General features: G+C 38.4%; 1 protein-coding gene across 1 annotated transcript in view; it reads left to right on the top strand.

Moving 5' to 3' along the window:
• The first annotated feature begins 3,791 nt into the window (after positions 1-3,791).
• The window catches only part of dmrt1 (doublesex and mab-3 related transcription factor 1), a 37,494-nt gene continuing 22,256 nt past the window's right edge, over positions 3,792-19,029 (top strand). The window contains 6 exon segments of the mRNA XM_033618418.2: positions 3,792-4,010; positions 5,784-5,958; positions 7,993-8,150; positions 13,102-13,122; positions 13,124-13,183; positions 17,946-18,117. Coding sequence (XP_033474309.2) covers positions 3,792-4,010; positions 5,784-5,958; positions 7,993-8,150; positions 13,102-13,122; positions 13,124-13,183; positions 17,946-18,117 — 805 coding nt within the window.

Raw genomic sequence — 19,029 nt, 5'->3', positions numbered from 1 at the left:
TCTGTGGTCCTCTCCACCCACGGGATGATTTCCAACTCACTGGCTCCCTAAGGTGGTGTGAGCTAGTATTGCATGAATGAAATTGCATGGTTGCATGATACAGCACACTGTGCATGCAGAAAAAATGCAACATTTTTTTCTATTTCCGTGTTTTTCCTCTATGTCATTAAATATCAGCTGCTCTTCTTTTTATCTGGTGCACTGACCTCGCTGCTGTTCACTCTGCAGCCTGTTAAACTAATAGAAAGGTTAAATGTGTTAAATCACATATTCATTACTGAATTATAATCTATCATTATTACCATATGCTATGGAGGCAATTAAACTCAGCAACACAGCCAATGAAGTGTAGCAGTTATTTATTCAGCGCTGTGTAAATGCCTGCTTTTTAATTGGTAACTTTTCATCCCCTCTCCATTTGGCTGCGGGGATTTTAATTGGGTGCCTTTGTGTTTCACCTCACCTCACTCCCTGCCTATAAATCCACTTGGCTGACTGAGTGACCAGTGTGGAGGTTAATTCAGTTTCAGCTCAGTCAAGCCTAGGAAATTAATAAGAGAGTATTAATTTTCCTCATAGCATATCATGAAAAAAAAGAGCTACAATAAATATATTGGATGTTACTCAGATATTACAGCATAATTACAAGCCCTGGGGGAACTGCTATTATAAATTGAATACCACTGACAAATACAAGCTGCAGAAGCATAGTGATATTTAATTAGGGGAAGTAATCAGCATCGGTGTTGCAGTACTGTCAAACACATCAAATCAAAGTTAGGTTTTGGAGTCGAGAGGATACACTGAAATGTTATTGAGCTCCATAAACTCCCAAGGAAGTCCTATGAGATTTAACAGGATCTTTAAAGATTTATTAGTACAACATGAACATCTGAGGACACATCACTACAGACCACCCAAAAAAGCAGGACAACAGGAACTGAGGCCAAATTAACTTAATTATCAGAGAGTGGTCTTCTAAAATTGTTCTAACTTGTTTACAGCCATTTTAACTTTAATTAAACAGTTCAACACTGAATGAATGAATGTCACTCTGCAAGGTTCTTTGTGATAAATTGATCTCACATCTTGAGCTAAAGGGACTTTTTGTCTTGACTATAAAAAGGTCTGGGTGGCACGGTCGTACAGTGGTTAGCATTGTCGCCTCACAGCAAGAGGGTTCTTGGTTCTTACCCTTGGTGGGGGATTCAAACCCAGAGGTGTGGGAGCCCTTCTGTGCAGAGTTTACATGTTCTCCCCATGTCAGCATGGGTTTCCTCCAGGTACTCCAGCTCCCTCCCACAGTCCAAAGACATGCAGGTTAATTGGTGACTCTAAATTGCCCGTAGGTGTGAATGTGAGTGTGAATGGTTGTTTGTCTCTATGAGTCAGCCCTGTGATAGTCTGGTGACCTGTCCAGGGTGTACCCTGCCTCTCACCCAATGACAGCTGGGATAGGCTCCCCCACAGTAGTTGGGGCCCCTTGTTACATTTCAGATTTTCATTTTCTTGTTGTGTTTATGAGTTGTCGACATTTTTCCTCTGACCGTCTCACATGGTTTTGTTTAAATAACTATTAAGCGCTCGAAGAGGTAAAATTATTCTACATTTCACAAAAGAGCAGAGGAAAAAATGAGTAAGTACTCTTCATTTAAGTTTGATATATCTGCCACAGAGTACAGCACAATAGGTTTCATATGTAGCCACACAATCATCTGATTTATATTAAATAAAAAAAATAATCAGAGGCAGTGTTTGTGTTTCTACTTACTCCAATTGATTCTGTAAAAACTGGAAGTAAATGATCCCAAACAAACTTTTTAGAATTGAAATCATATTCTACTTAGTATGATGATATGTAGTAATTATGTAGGTATATGTATCTTGAGTATTTCTTTAAGAAGAACTGTAGGATGATGAGTCCTTTGTTACATTTAAAGAAACATTAAAAGCTAAGTCTTCTTGCTGGCTGAAGGCCACTGTATGATCGCACATTTTACATTTTGTATGTAAATATAAACAACAGCTTCTCTAATAAACACTCAAATACAAGGGTATTATTTGAAGATGATACTCAGATAGATACACATTGCATCTATCTATCTATCTCAGGGTATACACAGGTATATGTGGTATACCCACTATATGGGTATACACATTATACCCACCTATCAGCCAAACTGATTTATGGAATGTATAGGTGAATACACCCACTTCCTCTTCCGTAACTTTCCCATAAACCTAGTAGTACCCTCACCTCATTAACTACCACTACACCACTGTATCTGTCTGTCTATTCACAAGTGATGCATCGTAAAATCGGCATGTCATTGGTATCAGTGGATATTGGCTTTAAAATGAACATCACTTAGAATCATGCAACATGCTTTTTCATAATTTGCACAATGAATGAATATTACATGCATTGAAAAGTATTGTATTTCATGTCTCCATCTGCTGGTGGGCCATCACGATAAGCACATGCATGCATAATATGATGTTAACTGCACTACAGAAGAGACCTGATGATCACTAAAATGAAGTGGGGAAAAAGTGGATATATCCTCCTGAGACCCTGTGACCTCATATGAGGACATCACATTTTGGGTTTACTCGACCTTACACTTCATTTTACTTAACGTAGACCTGTTGTCCTCGTTCATGGACACTTTTTGTGCCATCTAGTGGCAGTAAGTGCACAATACACTAATCCATGTTTAAACAAGATGGCAGCCATCTCTGCCAAGTCAGTCTGCAGCCGATCCAGACACAAAAGTGGACAAGGTCCAAAACCTGATCACATCTAATGGTTGAAACATGTTTATTTATGTTTAATAATGTTTGTAGTTTGATATGGCAACAAATTTGACCCATTTTAGCAACCGTAACAAGTTAGGACACTGATAATTAGGAAGTACTTGTTTGAGTACACTGGGACTTTATTATTGTCTTGTTTGAGAACATTGGGACTTAATTATCATTCACAATTTTTAAGTTTTTATACTTAGCAGGTCCTACTGATCCCATATAGCAAGGAGAAATTAAAAACTGTTGTTACAGTTGTCACATTGTTGTTGTTACATCCAATATGCTATTATATACTATTATATACTATTTACCTACCTACCTACCTGCCTGCCCATCCATCCATCCATCCATCCATCCATCTATGTATTTATCCACCTACCCAGCAGTACATGAAGTAGTTATAAAATCTCCTCATCATAAGTAATGTACAAATTGTAGCATCAATTATGAAATATTCTGGAAAATAAGAACTTTTACATTGCTACTTTAAGTAGGCTATATTTTAATGCATCAACTTGTACTTTTACACAAGTTAATATTTGAATACAGGGCCTTTACTTGGAGGCTATAGTGTACTTCTACACTGTGGTATTATAACTTCAGTACTTCCTCCACCTCTGCAGTAGAGTAAGGCTGCACAGACAGGAGCTGACATGGAACAATGGGCTCTTTATTAATTATATTTTACAAATAATTTAAGTGTGAAGAACAGATTGAACAGAGTGAGTGCATCATGAGTGATGCCACTGTCCTGCCAGCTCTCTCCCCCGCTTCCAGTTGGTTTCCTCCCACCAGTCACAGCAGCGGGGTGGGGAGAGACGGTGACCTTATAGCCTCCAGTCTTGCATCAGTACAGGCTTTAAAAAGCCGAAACTGCAGAAACAAACTCAAACATTGTAGCTAAAATCTGACTGTGATCCCTGAGCAGGTTCAGCAGTGACCACCAGATCTCCTTTCCTGCTGTTGCTTTATTTCCAGCAGCCATGAGCAAAGATAAGCAGAGCAAGCAGGTGCCGGAGTGCCCCGGACCTCTGTCCCCATCCAAAGGCCACAAATCCCCGAGGATGCCAAAGTGCTCCCGCTGTAGAAACCACGGCTATGTGTCTCCTCTGAAGGGACACAAGCGCTTCTGCAACTGGAGGGACTGCCAGTGTCCCAAATGTAAACTGATAGCTGAGAGACAGAGAGTCATGGCGGCCCAGGTAAGTTCATTAACTGATTTATTTTAACCGTTATCAGCGCGGCTAACGTTAGCTTCAAACTAACGATGATTTAGCACAAAACAGATTGTTTCTATGGTGTTAAAGAGAAAATACGGCGTTTAATTGTTTACAAAAATATATTTTTTTGTGTTTGTGTACTTTTGGATAAGTTCCCTAATTTTCTTTTGTGCAAGGCCACTAACTCATTAATCCAAAATCAAGCTAGCTAGCTAGTTAGCTTAATGTACACAAAGCTAGTTTACAGATATTTATAAACTGTTACTGTGTGTTTTCAAGGATGTTTTATGAGTGTGTTGTTACACTTGTTGCTCACAGCACACAGTTTATAAATAAAACAATTGACAGGTAGGCTACAGTAACATTATATATCATTACACCAGCTACATTTTCTATATTTTGTGGTCATTTACTTTGTAACTTTGTAGTTTGTAGCTTCAAGTAACATTTTAGGGTTTTTAAAAGTCTTTTTGGGGAAAGATTCATTGATAGTCATGTTTTATGATTAAGAAAGTAGCACAAATTTAATGTTTATATATATATATGTACAGATTTATTTATCCCAATGTAAATTTGACAGCAGCTGTTGCATAAATTTAAACAAATATTCATCTAAAAAATGATTTAATCAAGGGTCTAATTAGGGCTTGAATATATGGATTATTTTCATTATACTTTCATCTACATGTTTTTCTTAATCATTTGGTCTAGAAGAATGCACAATTTATTTTCAGAGCTCAATTTTATATTTAAATTGCTTGTGTTGTCAAAAAATAGTTAAAAACAGAAATTTAATTCTTTAAAATTAAGTAAGTTGAACTAATAATATATACATTTATTGATACATGCTCAGATTTCTTTATCCAAATGTACATTTGACAGCAGCCAAGTCACACCTGTTGCATAGCAAACAAATATTTACCTGAAAAATAACTTCATCAAGGGTCTAATTGGGGTTTTATTATATGGCTCATTTTAATTATCTTCTCATCTACATGTAATTTTTTGGTCTAGAAAAATGCACAATTTCCCAGAGCCCAATATTGCTTGTGTCGTCCCAAGCCCCAGTTTCACTGTGCAGTGATATAAAGTATGTAAAAACAGAAAATTATTTATTGCTTGAAATGTGGTGTTAAACACTTGCAATACTTGCTAATAAATTTTCTGTCGAACTGAGTAATAGTTTCAGCTCTAGATGATCTAACTTTAACTGTAAGTAGCCACAAACCAGCACTTGTCATTAACTGTGCATTGGTAGCATTAGTAAAGTAAGACAAATCAAGTAATTATTATTAGTAGCACATTTTATTACAACTTTGTCTCAAGGAGCTTTACAACCTGTACAGCATGAAGTAGAATTTTTATATTGATGCCTTGTGTTGGTATTACTGTGAAGTTCAAACAAGTATTTTATGACTTCTCTCACGTGTAATGTATTTATTTTCACATCTGTAATGAATTATTTTCATTTGCAGTGTTGTATTTGGTTGACACAGCAATAACATGACAAGAACTCCTATCTATTTAATAATGCTTTGCTTTGCAAGTAAGATAACAATAAACAACATTAAGATTATAACACATAGTCAGCATAGTGCACAAGACAACCAAAAGAAAAAGCTGAAAAATTATCGGTAATAATTTACTAATTATTATTATTATCATTATTATGTAGCATTATCTTTGAGTCTGTTTTGCAAAGTCATAAGAAGATAAGGCTAAAGTTTTGTCTTTATTTCCTTTCCTCCCCTCCAGGTCGCCCTGAGACGGCAGCAGGCTCAGGAAGAGGAGCTTGGGATTTGTAGTCCTGTGGCTCTGCCTGGCCCTGAGGTGATGGTGAAGAATGAAGCTGGAGTAGACTGCTTGTTTACTGTGGAGAGACGATCCCCGACGCCCACCAGCACCTCCACTTCTTCTTTTGCTGTCACAGGTGAGGTATCACCAAATGATATTCACTTACTGTTCTGCTTCTTGTGTGTTGCGTGACAAATGTAACTGACAGCTGGGAAGTATGTAAAAATCATTAGGGGACATTCACATTGATATATTCAGCATGGAAACACAGCTGAAGTGGTAAAATGCTGTTTTGAAGATGAGTTGACAGAATAGGAAAGAGGTCATGCTGAAGGTTATGCTGAAATTTTACTGTTGAAGATTAAAATGAAGAGAAGTGAAGTGACACTGTCTGTGGCTGTGTGTAATGTCAACTGACAGAACGCACTGTTTTCTGATTAAATGTACTGTGGATATTCATAGCAGTATTGTGGATTTTATCACTTGAGTTTGGTGCATGTTAACATAGATTTCACAGAATGTGGCAGATAAATGTTCCCCCTTTTTTATAGTCTTTGAAAAACCTGGTCAGCAGCTGACTTGAAACTTGCTTTCGGATCCACTTCAGAAGCTAGTCTTTAAAAGTTTGTTGTATAATTTCACTTTTTCCATTAATTGTCTTTATGAACAACTACAAATCTTCTATTGAATCTATGAAATTGACTTATCTACACTTCTTAGAGTAGTGGGATGAAAGGTTTTGAAATTCAGAAGATTATTTTTATCAGTTCTTTTGATGGTTATTTAATTTGTCAAGAAAAGATGTAATACACTGACTACGGATCTATCATGTTTATACAGTACAAATGCAGTACCATGTTGAATCTCAGTATGTCTCCACCTTGCTGAATAAAGGTTTAATAATAATAAAGATAGCACCATCTTCCACCCTCAAGCTCAGATCTTCCACACCAACACTTTTCTCACTACATACTTACGCTGTCAGTGAACTGCATGCGTGGACGGGTGAGGGAGGGGAGGGCTTCAGCGCTGTAACCTACGTCACGGCTTTTTCGCTGATGGCTGAGTGGGAGTTTCCATTTGAAAAACACGGAAAAGAACGCAGACAAACCCGCCTGGAAAAAAAAGACAGGACTGAGTCCACAATGAAACATGCAAACGTGAAGGGGTCAAGAATATTTTCATAGATCCCATCAATACGAGACAATTTAATGGGAAATTTGAGTGAAAATTAAAATAGATCTTGGTGGCAGCAGCATGAAAGGAGATCTTTGACGTCTCTCTTGGCGGTAGTGTGGAGGCAGACAAGATATCGTGTTCCCTGTCGGCCTGATAGCAAACCTCAGGAGGTGGAATATGACTGTGGTCAAGGCTGCTCATGTCTTCTGCTTTGTCTTCATGTGAGAGTGAACTTTGGTGCTCTGGCTTGGCAACAGAGAGCAAAGACTGAGGTGGAAAAAGGAGTCGAGCACTCTGTGTTTCACTGATGACAAGAATCAGAACAAGGACAACAAATGTCATTATCTCTGGCTCCAGTGGTGCACAGTGTTTTCATTGTGTAAGACCGAAAGATCAGGGTCTGCCTGAGAAGAATGTGGCCTTGTTGATAAGGAAAGAACAACAGATAATGAGAAATGATGATGATGATGATGATGATGATGGTCACATTCATCCTGATACGGCAACCCACATTTCTGTATTGTGATGCTGTATTGTGTTGTGTTGGGCCACTCATTTGGCATCAAAACCACCTGTCACCTGCAGATGGTGCTGTTGATAATAATTTGAGCTCGGGCTGGAATGACTGGAAACATCTTGTAAAGTTCAAGTAAAATGTCTTATGTTCCTGTTAAATGATTGGTCAAAAGATCAACTACAAGCCTGATCTGTATTGAGTCAATGTCATCGTTTAACATTGTTTTTATTATTAATTAATTGGTTGTCAAGACTCAGCTGGGCAAATAAAAACCATAAAGTAAGCTTGAGCTCTGCTGTTGGAGACATAATTCATAAAACAGGGTTAGCTCTACAAAAACAACTAAAACTAGTGCATAAATGTAATCCTCAGATCCAAATTTCTAATAATAATAATCTGAAAATACGACATACTTAAGCCTCTGAGACAATCTTTGTCTTATTTGTTGTCTCCCCTGTGTGTGTGTTTGTCCAGGGAGTCGCTCGGCATTGTCCCCCAGCCCGTCGGCCGGTGCCCGGGCTCATACTGACGCACAGTCAGACCTGCTGTTGGAAACTTCCTATTACAACTTCTACCAGCCGTCTCGCTACCCCACCTACTATGGCAATCTGTACAACTACCAGCAGTACCAGGTGACTAACTATAACCACTCTGCTGTTTATCATAAACAGTCAAACTCGACTGAAGCGTTTATTTAAAGGCTCAGAGTAAGTATTTCGTGTTGGTTACCTGCGATGTTTGTTTAACTTGCTTCAAGGGAGGGTTTTTGTGCTACTGCTTTCAACTGCTTGGTGAGCACTGCAGGGAAAATGTATGTGCATGTTTCTGTGCCTTAATTACAATTCAAAATCTTATTTATGTGTCTTGTTACTTCAAATTTGACCTGCAGCTAGAGCTAAATTGTGTTTTTTCAAAGTCATTATATCACATTCATGTCTCTGTATGTAACCTGCATGGGATATTTTTACTTTAAGTATAACTTTATTGTTATCATGGTGGAAAAGCTGCTGAAGCAGACCATTTTGAGACAAGAAATCTCATCTGAAACCAGCATACAAGATTGCAAAAAAATATTTACAAAAATATTATTGAGCATTTACCTGAAAATGTAAGATAAACAGAAAGCAAATGCTGCTTTTCTGCAACTTCTCCATCCTGTTTTCCACAGCTGTGGTCAGTAAGGAACCTCTCATCATAATTTGACATTTAATAAAAGGCAGATATCAATCCAGTTTGACCCCAAACAGGACAATTTTCCAGTCCAGGTTAATGAGAGAAAACCTAAATGTCCTAGAAAATCTTGTGTTCTCCTCGAAAATTATTTCAACATTCTCCTATTTAAGCTGATAGTCTTTCTATCAGAGCTCCCCAAAACACAAAGTAGTGCCACTACACCTGTATTGAACATCTGGGCATCATCTGCCCCAGCAATGAAGGCCAAGGTGTCCATGGCAAGGTGCTCACCTCTAAGAAGTAAAGGATTGCAGCTGTAGTGAAAATACAACCCTGTCACCAGGAGAAAATGTTACGTTTATATGTTTTATGCATGTCATATCAACGTTTTCAAAGTGAAGAAATATAGGAGCTGACTGTGTAGGAGGGAGGCGGATGGGATAGTGGATGGCGTGTCACCTAGGTGAGACACCTGCCAAGCTGCAGACTGTTTGAGACCAACAAACAACAACACTGGTTGTCTTTCGGTGACCCTTCACTGCGTTTCCACCAGTGTTTGTGGCACCGAGCCTGGTGTTTTCAGTGGCACATTGCAGCATTTCCCAGCAGCATTTTAACCATGGAACCGAGTGTTTTTTACTGACACATTGCTGTTACCCAGTGGCATCTGAGCCAATGAACCTGGGTGTATATTACCGACCCATCGCTTCTTTTCTAGTGGCTTTTGTGTCACCAAATGTGGGTGTTTTAGGCTGAAACATGATCTTTCTCCTGACCATAACCAAGTGGTTTTTGCACCTTCACCACAGCAGTTGAGAAATGTAGGGTTTCAACATATCTGCTACAAAATAATGTACAAATGTTTCCAGAAACATTCAATGTGAACATTTTCTCTGACGATTGGGCTGGTAAATATCTACTATATAACTACTACACTGACTTAAGTAGTCTCTTATGACAGGTGTTGAATGATTAGGAGAGTTCATACCAGTTTAGTCTCATCATTGAACCACATTTAGCCATAAGCTAAAATTACCTTGAAAATACTTCTTAAATTAAAACTTAGTTAAAAGGATTGGCCTCCTAGTGAACTACAAGTCTAACTACATACCATAATGGCGACGTCACTGGTTTGATTCCAGCTGGTAACTTTTGTTGCACTCTCGCCCCCATGTTTCCTCTTTCTATCTCTGCTGTCAACTATCAGATGAAGGCAAAAATACAAAATAGAGGATTTAAACACAGCTAGAGTAACAAGTAACAATTATAAATTAGTCTGTATTTTTTGATTAATATATGAATTGTTTACCCATCACAAGTTCTCAGAAACAAAACTAAAAAACACCTATCATATGCTTGAAATATAAAATATATAAACAGAGAAAATCATCTTGTCAAATTAATTAATTTAGTAATTGTTTCTACAGCAATAAAAGTCATATGTCCTGACACAGACAATAAGACTTACAGAATACAGAAAAAAAGGACATTTTATTTTCTAAAAAAAAAAAAGGGAGGAAGCACCATGTTGATATGACAGTCATGTAACTGCGTAGGCAAGCTTGTGGGCGTGAGAAATTAATTTTCTTTAGATCTGGTAATGATTTATATAAAGTTTTTATTTCTTTGTTTTCCTTCGAGATGGATGAGAGTGTCTGCTTTAATGTCGACACGTACGGCATAACGTGGAGACACATCGGGGAGATAGTACCTAACATCCCACCAACACACACACACACACACACACACACTTGGTATCCTACCTCATTCACCCATCTGTATATTCACACTGATTTATGCTTAAATGTATCTCTATTGTGTCAAATGAGATGAGCTTGTGCGTGAAGCAAATTAGATCTATAACTCTCCAGTGATCTCAGATGAGGTGGTTTTGTTTTTTATGAACAACATTTGTCCACCCCTGCTCACCCTCTCTCCGCCCCCTCCCCGTTCCCCCAATAGCAACATCTAGTTTTGGGGTCACTGCCTCCGCTAACCTGGCAGCGCACAGCAGAGCCTGAATTGCAAAGGTTAATGGTATTGTCTGTCGGCAGAGGAACAAACCGCTATGCCTCAGCGCTCGAAGGAGAAAGTGAGCACATTAATGCTAATCAGTTAGCACTCTTTAGCATAATTTACCCATCCTGCTTTGTGATTTATGATATTTTTAGTGAAGTTGTCAGGTTGAGAGGGCTACGTGCTATGGTTATTCAAATTCAGGGACTACTTCTTTTTATATTTGCATTAAGAGCTGATTTTTTGAAGATGAGTTGCCACAAACACACAGTTGCATAATTTGTAACTAGAAAATGATTTAATATTTACTTAGAAATAAAATAAGCAGATAACCTTAGTTTTTTATTACCTGAATTAGAATAATTATCATATTTATTTATCAGAAGCTTTTCTCTTGTGTCTCCTCTGTCTCCTTTACCTGTCCTAAACCTCCACAGTTTAATGGGCTATACTCCAGTTTTAGCATCGCCAACTGAAGTGATTATCCTTGAGTTACTCAATTTTAAATTTTGTCTCCATATTCGCTGTTGAAGCACTTACTGCTGTGGTCTCTCAGCACCATCCAGACAGCACTTTGTGGGTCTGTGACATCTTTTCTCATTGACTTTCTGTTCATTGAGTTAGTTTCTTTTTTCCACTATAGCATCCAGTGAAGGTGTACTTTGCATCTTGTTAAAAAGTACATAAATAAAACAAATTTAATTATTTAAATGTCAGTTTTCACCTACAGCATTGTAGTTGTTTCACTCTAGAAGAGCCTCATACACAGCTGTTTTTAATGAATATTAATGACAAGTTGAACTGTTGTGTTACATCACTTTACAATAGAGAGTGCCATAATGGATGTTTATTTATATAAATTTGATACGGCTTTACTGAACAGTTTTATCTAGTTTTACATTTTATTGCAAGTGCATCTCCAAATTACCATTGTCTTGCAATTATATTCTTTATTCTACTGATAAATGGTAAATGCACTGCACTTGTATAGCGCCTGTCAAGTCTTTCAACCACTCAAACCTCAATGTCACAATCACCCATTCACACACACACACATGCACACACTGGTGACCAAGCTACCATGCACAGTGCCACCTGCCACTCAGTTAACCATTCATACACAACCACACACTGATGGAACAGCCATAGGGAGCAATTTGGGGTTCAGTATCTTCCCCAAGTATACTTTGACATGCAGACTGGAGAAGCTGGGGATTGAATTGCTGACCCTCTGATTACAGGACAACCTGCTCTACCTCTGAGCCACACTTACTAGTTAGTTGGTTGGTTGGTTAGTGAGTTACTTGCAAGTTAGTTAGCTACTTTGTTGACGTAAATACCACAGTGTAAATAGTTAATATGCATAAAAATTAGGTCCATATGCAGTACAACACTACAACATTACACTGACGACGATCTAAAATGTGTTGTTTCATGGTCAATCAAGTTGTGTTACCACCTACTAGACAATTTGTAACTACATTGTTTAGGTTTAGGCTAGTAGTTTCTTTTTTTCTACCAACATTTAAGAAACTGTTAATGTGTAAATGTCATTAAAATTAAAAGAATACTTTGCAGATTTTCAACTAGTTTTGTCATTACAATGTGGGTAGTATTTGTAAATGAACTGCGGTGTGAACTCCCCTCCATCTTAGTCATTTTCATTCACTTATTGATCTTTGCTGATCCTACGGCTTTTGCTTGTACTACAGATTATAATTCCACATTTTCGTATGTCCACCACCACAGACTTAAAGTGTTTAGAAGTGGATCTTTTTTTCTCTCTCCCAAATGCAGATCAAACTGTGATCAAATGGTATAACTAGGCAACACTGATCAACTAGAAACCAAGATTCTGTTACTGTGTTGCCTATTTGTTTGCCTAAATGTCTTCAAAACCAATTTTAGTGCACTGTTTGGCTGTTATTTGAGATTGGTTGTTATCAGCTTGCCGCCATAATGTTTCCTATGGAATAACAGCCAAGACTGCATTATATTACCCACCAGTGGGAGCATTTATTGGTCTGGTGCAGTGCATTCTGATAGCTGTAAGTTTTCTACCTCTTGAACAAAAGCATATGCCACAGCCCTTTCCTTTATTTTCTCTGGTCATGTACCACCAATTTCAAAAGTTCTTTCTAATGTATAGACAGCCCAGTTTTATGAAAAGACTATCTTTCCAGCAGTTAACTTCTTCTTAAATATAAATTTCCTTTAAATCATCACCAATCAAGCAAATCTTAACAACAGTAATTGTCATAATATGGTGATCTCTAGGTCTTGAGCTTTTCCCGCTACTAAATCCAAACCCACAAGGAAACACTGTGGTCTTTATCAGTGTAAGGCCATCTACCTCCTCTCCTGTGCACTCAGTGGTGCTTGGCTGTCATGCAGGTGGATGATGATAATATAAGGGTGGTGTAGAGCTTCCAGACAGGAGATGGTGCCAGATAAGAAGACAGGCTCTGTCAGGGAGGTAAGGAGGAAAGCCCCCCCAGGAGTCAGCAAGTTAGCCAGTGAGTTTGGAAGGACTGTGGATGGGTGGCAAGGCCATTGCAGTACATACGTGTCTATCGATTTGTTTACCTACTAATGCTCTGTGCCATGAAACTGCATTTAGAAATTAACTTTTTTTTATCAAGTTATCATCAGGTCATCTATGATAGTGACAGATAGAGTGTGCAGTGTTGCTTGTGCAGAACGCTTATAGAGTTAATCTCAATGGAGAAACTAAAACAAAATTCCTAAAATGCTGATATGCCATCAGATTCACTGTGTCTGCCTTTTCCACCAAATCTGCTGATACCTCTTGTGTAACAGTACACAAAATTTATGGTTCAACTTTTTCGTGGGGTCACTGTTAATTATGCTATTGGTACAGTGGGGGAAACATAGGATTGAATTTCCTTTTCATTTATTTTTGAAACCCACTAACAGTGGCTCGCAGGCCGTTCATGGTGTAAAAATGAAGGCACTCGATCAGTTGTATATGGTCGAGAAGTAATCTAAAAGAAAGCAAAAGGCAATATGTCAATAGAACGATGCCACACACAGACCAACATTATTGTGGAGTTCAAGCACTGAAACGATGTTATGTTTAAATCCCATATTCTCTGAGTCTCACTGAGTATTGTAGCATATCTGAAGTGATAAACACTCCCAGGGAGCTGGTTATTGGTTTGGCCTTTGGCTGCTTGAACACAGAGAGGAGAGTGGTAGTAATAGACTCACTTTAGAGGTATTTTCTCAGATAAATGTTACCTGACTTGTTCAGTGTTGCTATAATTTACTGAAGAAAAAAAATGTGACCCACCCAAATAGAGAATAGTATGAGAGGGTCTTCTGGCTTTGACTTCTCATTTGCATTCCTCGTAACCTTAAAACCTGAGTCTATCTGTAGGATTAGGTGTTGCAGTTGACACGAACACATCCTAGATCTCAACAATACAGTACGTTGTTTAGACCTAAGGTTACATCCAAACGAATACTTTTTTGTTTTATAATGCATAATGCATCCACAATACTCCAGCTTTTGGAACCCTTAAAACGTAGGCCTTTGAAAACGCTGTTGATCCCCTTATTCGTTTGACATCTCCAGGGTTGCGTTGTAGTCTAGACGGGTAGAAATAGACCCCTGAAAACTATGACACAGGTATCCATGTTTGCGTCCCAATTGGGTCTTGTCAGTCTCGATGAGTCAAGTCAAAACATTAGAGCGATACCTTTTGTGATTTCATCCTTCTTGCGTGGAAACTCCTTTCCCATTGCTATAGCTTTTTCCGGTGATGGATAACGCCTTCGGTACTGCTTTAATATTGAGCCATATTTGTTTTGCAGTGACTTCCAGTCTGTTTTTCACCCCATTGACCGCCATATGCTCATGTGTTACTCTCAGTAGCAGTTCCACCTCGTCATTGGTCCAAGCAAAGAAATATCCGGTCTTAATTGTCACCATCTCCGTAGAATTTTTAGCTGCGTTGATGATCTGGGGTCCCATTTTATGAAACAATGCGTAGGATACTAAAAATGTACATATGAACAAAAGCCAAAAATGGTGTGCGCCAAAAAATATTCAACAGTTTCTACAAGCAGGCTTCCACCTCACCATCTGCGTTGCCGTGTTTGCCTTTAATGGACAGGACAGAGTGAAGAATGTGAGGTGGGGAGAGAGAGAGTGGGGGGATGACATGCAGCAAAGAGTTGCAAGCCGGAGTCGAACTTGTGACCGCTGCAGCGAGGCATCGTCTCTATAAATGGGGCGCCGGCACTATCCACTAAGCTACTGACGCCCCAATCAAGTCTGTTTTTATACATCACAACTATTGTGTGGGAAGTGGTGTACACCTCTTTCAGGCCTCGTTTTGTGCGGACGCAATGTTTATAAATGAGATAGCCGCTTTCTGTTTACACCAGCATGCACATGCCTAATGTATGTAAATGGTCATGTGATATGTGTTTTCAGGCTTGTTCGTATGGACAAAGATTATTTCTGAAACTGTGCTAAAATGCTCGTGTATGGAGATTGTTTTGCATTTTAAAATGCAGTTTTAAATTTAAAAAAAAAGTGTGGATGTGGCCTGAGTGTCAAGCAAGGCGATTGGTAGATCTAACTCTTGTCTGGAGATGGGCTTGTACAGGAAAAAAAGGAAAAAGTCGGTACAATAATATCAGAAACAGCCATTCAAACATCTCAGAACAACCTGTATTTGATGTATCACTTGGCATATCCAAAGTCACGTACTCAATGAAACGTCTTGTACTGAATGAATCTGGACTAATACATGAACAGTTACAGACATGATGAATAAAGTTTAACCTTAAGTCCACAACTGTATGGTGGGTTCAGAGTATATGTTGTGAATTGTAGAGGACAACAACCAACTCCCCATACTGTATATGGATGCCTCTTGACATTGAACAATACAAACCAGTTTGCGTCAGATGCCATTGTTTGTTTATATTCTTGTTCCCGAAATCAATCCCAAACACTACACGATGTAATCACATAGGTCGTGAAAGGCAGTTAGCTATGATTGGTCATGGACGAACCAATAGTCTGTCACATCAAGAATTCAGGACTCTGTAATTGGCTAATCTGACACAATGACCATGGATTGACTGGTTAGATTACTCCGCAGATTTCTGTTAGTTTAAGGCTACAAACTTTAGTGAAAATAGTATTCAGCCCCACCCCACCAGAAAAAGGTTTATGTATATTTGGCATCACATTGACAGTTCAAGCAAGTTACTCTATGTGGATCTGCCTGTACATGACCACCGATGTAAACCTTATCTCTAAGCACGACACAACAAAATTTGCCTTTTCTGTAAAGCAACTTTCACTAAGACAGTTTTGTTTGGTGCTGTATGTGTCCTGCAAACCGTAAGCTCAGTGCACTTTCAGACTCCAGTCCAATCTCTATTGTATTTTTCACGGCCTAATACAAGAGCTGAGTGTAGCTTAAATAACAGTTTATAAAGCTGTCGGAGAATTGATGGTGTGGACAATACGGGTGACATATTACAGGCTGACAGAAATCAAATTCCATAAAAGTGAAATTGAAAACCCTCCGTGAGGCGGCCTTGCTGCTGAGTAGACAGCTCGTTTTAAAGTTTTCAGAGGACTGGAGAAAGCCAGCGTGGCATGTTGCAGCCCATTTTTAGAACAAGCCACGGACGTGTGAACTCAAACACTACTAATTCTCTGTCATATATTATTTTATCTCCATATTTCCACCTGGAAGATTAGATTGTTCAGGTGTTGCCTGTGAATATCTGATAGCTGATTTGGGGGATTGCACAGGCAAACATATGTGAATGGTGTCATCGGACAATGATGTTTATATTGTATTTGAAAATTAAAACGTAGAAAAGGAAAAAACAATCAGAGAATTAATTAGTACATCTGCTGGTGTTGTTAGGAAGAAAGAAGAAAGGAAGAAATAAACAGTATTTAATTTAAATGTCCTAATTTGCTTCTAAAAATAACTTCAAGGACATAATAACATATGATGTCATAAACCCAATGCAGGAGTTGTAACTTGTTTTGTTTGTGATTTCACCTTGAAGAGAATAAATTGTAGCTTCTATAACAACTAGAGAATGACTGCCAGCAAAGACTTATTAAAGCCTGAATGTGCAACATTTCTGCTCCAGCATTTGTCACTCAACTTAATCAGCTGTTCACCTTGAAATGCCATCAGAGCTGAAGCAAAAATTGCAGCCACCATAGACATTGAAGAAGTATATCACTAAAACAGCTAATTTTTAATTTGAAAAGATGATGCCAGTGTTAGGAATATTTAAACTGGTCCTGGTTGATTGCTTATCTTTGCTCTTTTCTTCATATTTCCCTCTGCTGTGATTATTTTTGTAGCTCCTCGTGATTACGGGTATCACCTCATATGACACTGTATGACACACACGACCAGCACATGATCATACAGCAGAATAGGTTTTATGGCAAACAAAGGAATTTTGTCATGAACTCAGATAAGAAAATATTCCATTAGAGCTGAAACAGTTAGTTGATTAGATGGTTACTGGAAAATTAATGGTCAATGTGTCATATTAGATTTAAGATTTTTTGGATTCTGGGCATTTTGTTGGACAAAACCTTGGGATTTAGGAAATCATAATGGACTTTCTTCACTATTTTCTGACTTTTTAGATGCTTAACAATTACATGGCTTTACCTTAAGGTTCCTGGGAATGAAAGAAAAATGATCAGGGACGATAAAGATAAAATAAAAATAAGTAATTAGGACAATTGCAGGACTGAAGCTAGAACCCAGCCAAGAAAAATCCACTTGCAATTAAACCATGACATTAATTGTTGATGAGGTTGTGTGTATTACTTCATAATTTTATCATTTCCATGTCACTTTAAATTTTGCAAGTAATTTTATAGTATAAAAACAGTCATTTTATAATTGGGACGGCCAGAATTTACTTTGGGACAGTTTATATGGTATTCCAGGCTGGTTAGATCTCTAAATTGATTGATTGATAAAGAAAATAATTGTTAGTTGCAGTCAGATTATAGTTTCATTCCTAAAACATGCAATCATAGACTCACCAAAACCCAACAAAAGTCTTTGGTGGATTTGAGAAGGTTGTTGGTGAAACGTTTTGGGATGTGAAATCTCCAGGAAACTGATGATATGAAATACAGCATATTAAGATTTCTCCTCTTTGTCTAAAATTACCTTTTTTGTGTATTGTCTTATATAAAGCAGATGCCTCATGGTGATGGCCGCATTTCAAACCACAACATGCCCTCTCAGTACCGTGTGCATTCCTACTACCCAGCAGCCACCTACCTGACTCAGGGCCTGGGTGCCACCACCTGTGTGCCGCCCCTCTATGGCCTGGATGATAACAACAACTGCTCTGAGACCATGGCAGCCTGTGAGTGACACACACACACACACACACACACACACACACACACACACACACACACACACACACTTCTCAGGCCCCATAAAGTTTTACCCAGACTTTATCAACAGTGTGGTTAAGTACATTCAAGGGAGGATTGCACTCAAGTCAAGAGTGCCATAAACTTTATAAGATGAAATTAGTCTAAAGTGAAGCTTTTTTACTTTTACTATACTTGCCTTTTACTTTACTTCAAATACACAACTGTGAATTTTCACGACTTTACCAAAGGAATAAAAAGTACAAAGTTGACTGCTTGCACTCACCTTACTGTTATCTTTTCTGTTTAAAGATGACAGAAGTTGATCAGCATTATGCTCAGCTATTCAGCCTCAACCACTTCTCATTTACAGTCGCTCATAGAAATTAAAAACACACATCTTTTGTCTATAATTCGCAGTTGTCACAGAGAAGCTAATCAACTTTAAAACAACCACAAACCTATCAAAGACCTGACAGCGCAGCTCTGTTTCATTTCGTCGTGTTTAAAGATGAAGCAGATCTGATCTCTGATTTCTGGCAACTCTACTCCCCCAATCTCAGATGGGAATCTCAGCTGAGCATAGCTGCCTGGACTTTCTGCCTTTTCTCATGCCTTTCTGTGAATGTGGGTAAATCAGATTGTGCGTATTGCTTAATGTTCAGAAAAGTATTTGCAGACCTTTGCAAGGAATGCGTGCAAGTCAATGATAAGAGTGAGATAAGTGGGAAGATCCAGCACAATGCAGAGAAGGATACTGGGCTGATTGGCGTGCCAGTTCGACCTGAGCATTACAGGGAATTAAAAACTTTTTGTAGAGCACCTCAGGGAGATAAATAATTTTTAAATTGTAATTGTGCGAGACACTTTATCTTTCTGTCTTCGGTGCATTTTGCGAA

This window comes from Epinephelus lanceolatus, chromosome 9, assembly GCF_041903045.1.
Source record: "Epinephelus lanceolatus isolate andai-2023 chromosome 9, ASM4190304v1, whole genome shotgun sequence".
NCBI classification, from domain to species: domain Eukaryota; kingdom Metazoa; phylum Chordata; class Actinopteri; order Perciformes; family Serranidae; genus Epinephelus; species Epinephelus lanceolatus.
The sequence above is the reverse complement of the archived record's forward strand: the minus strand, read 5'-3'. Positions and strand labels throughout refer to the sequence as shown.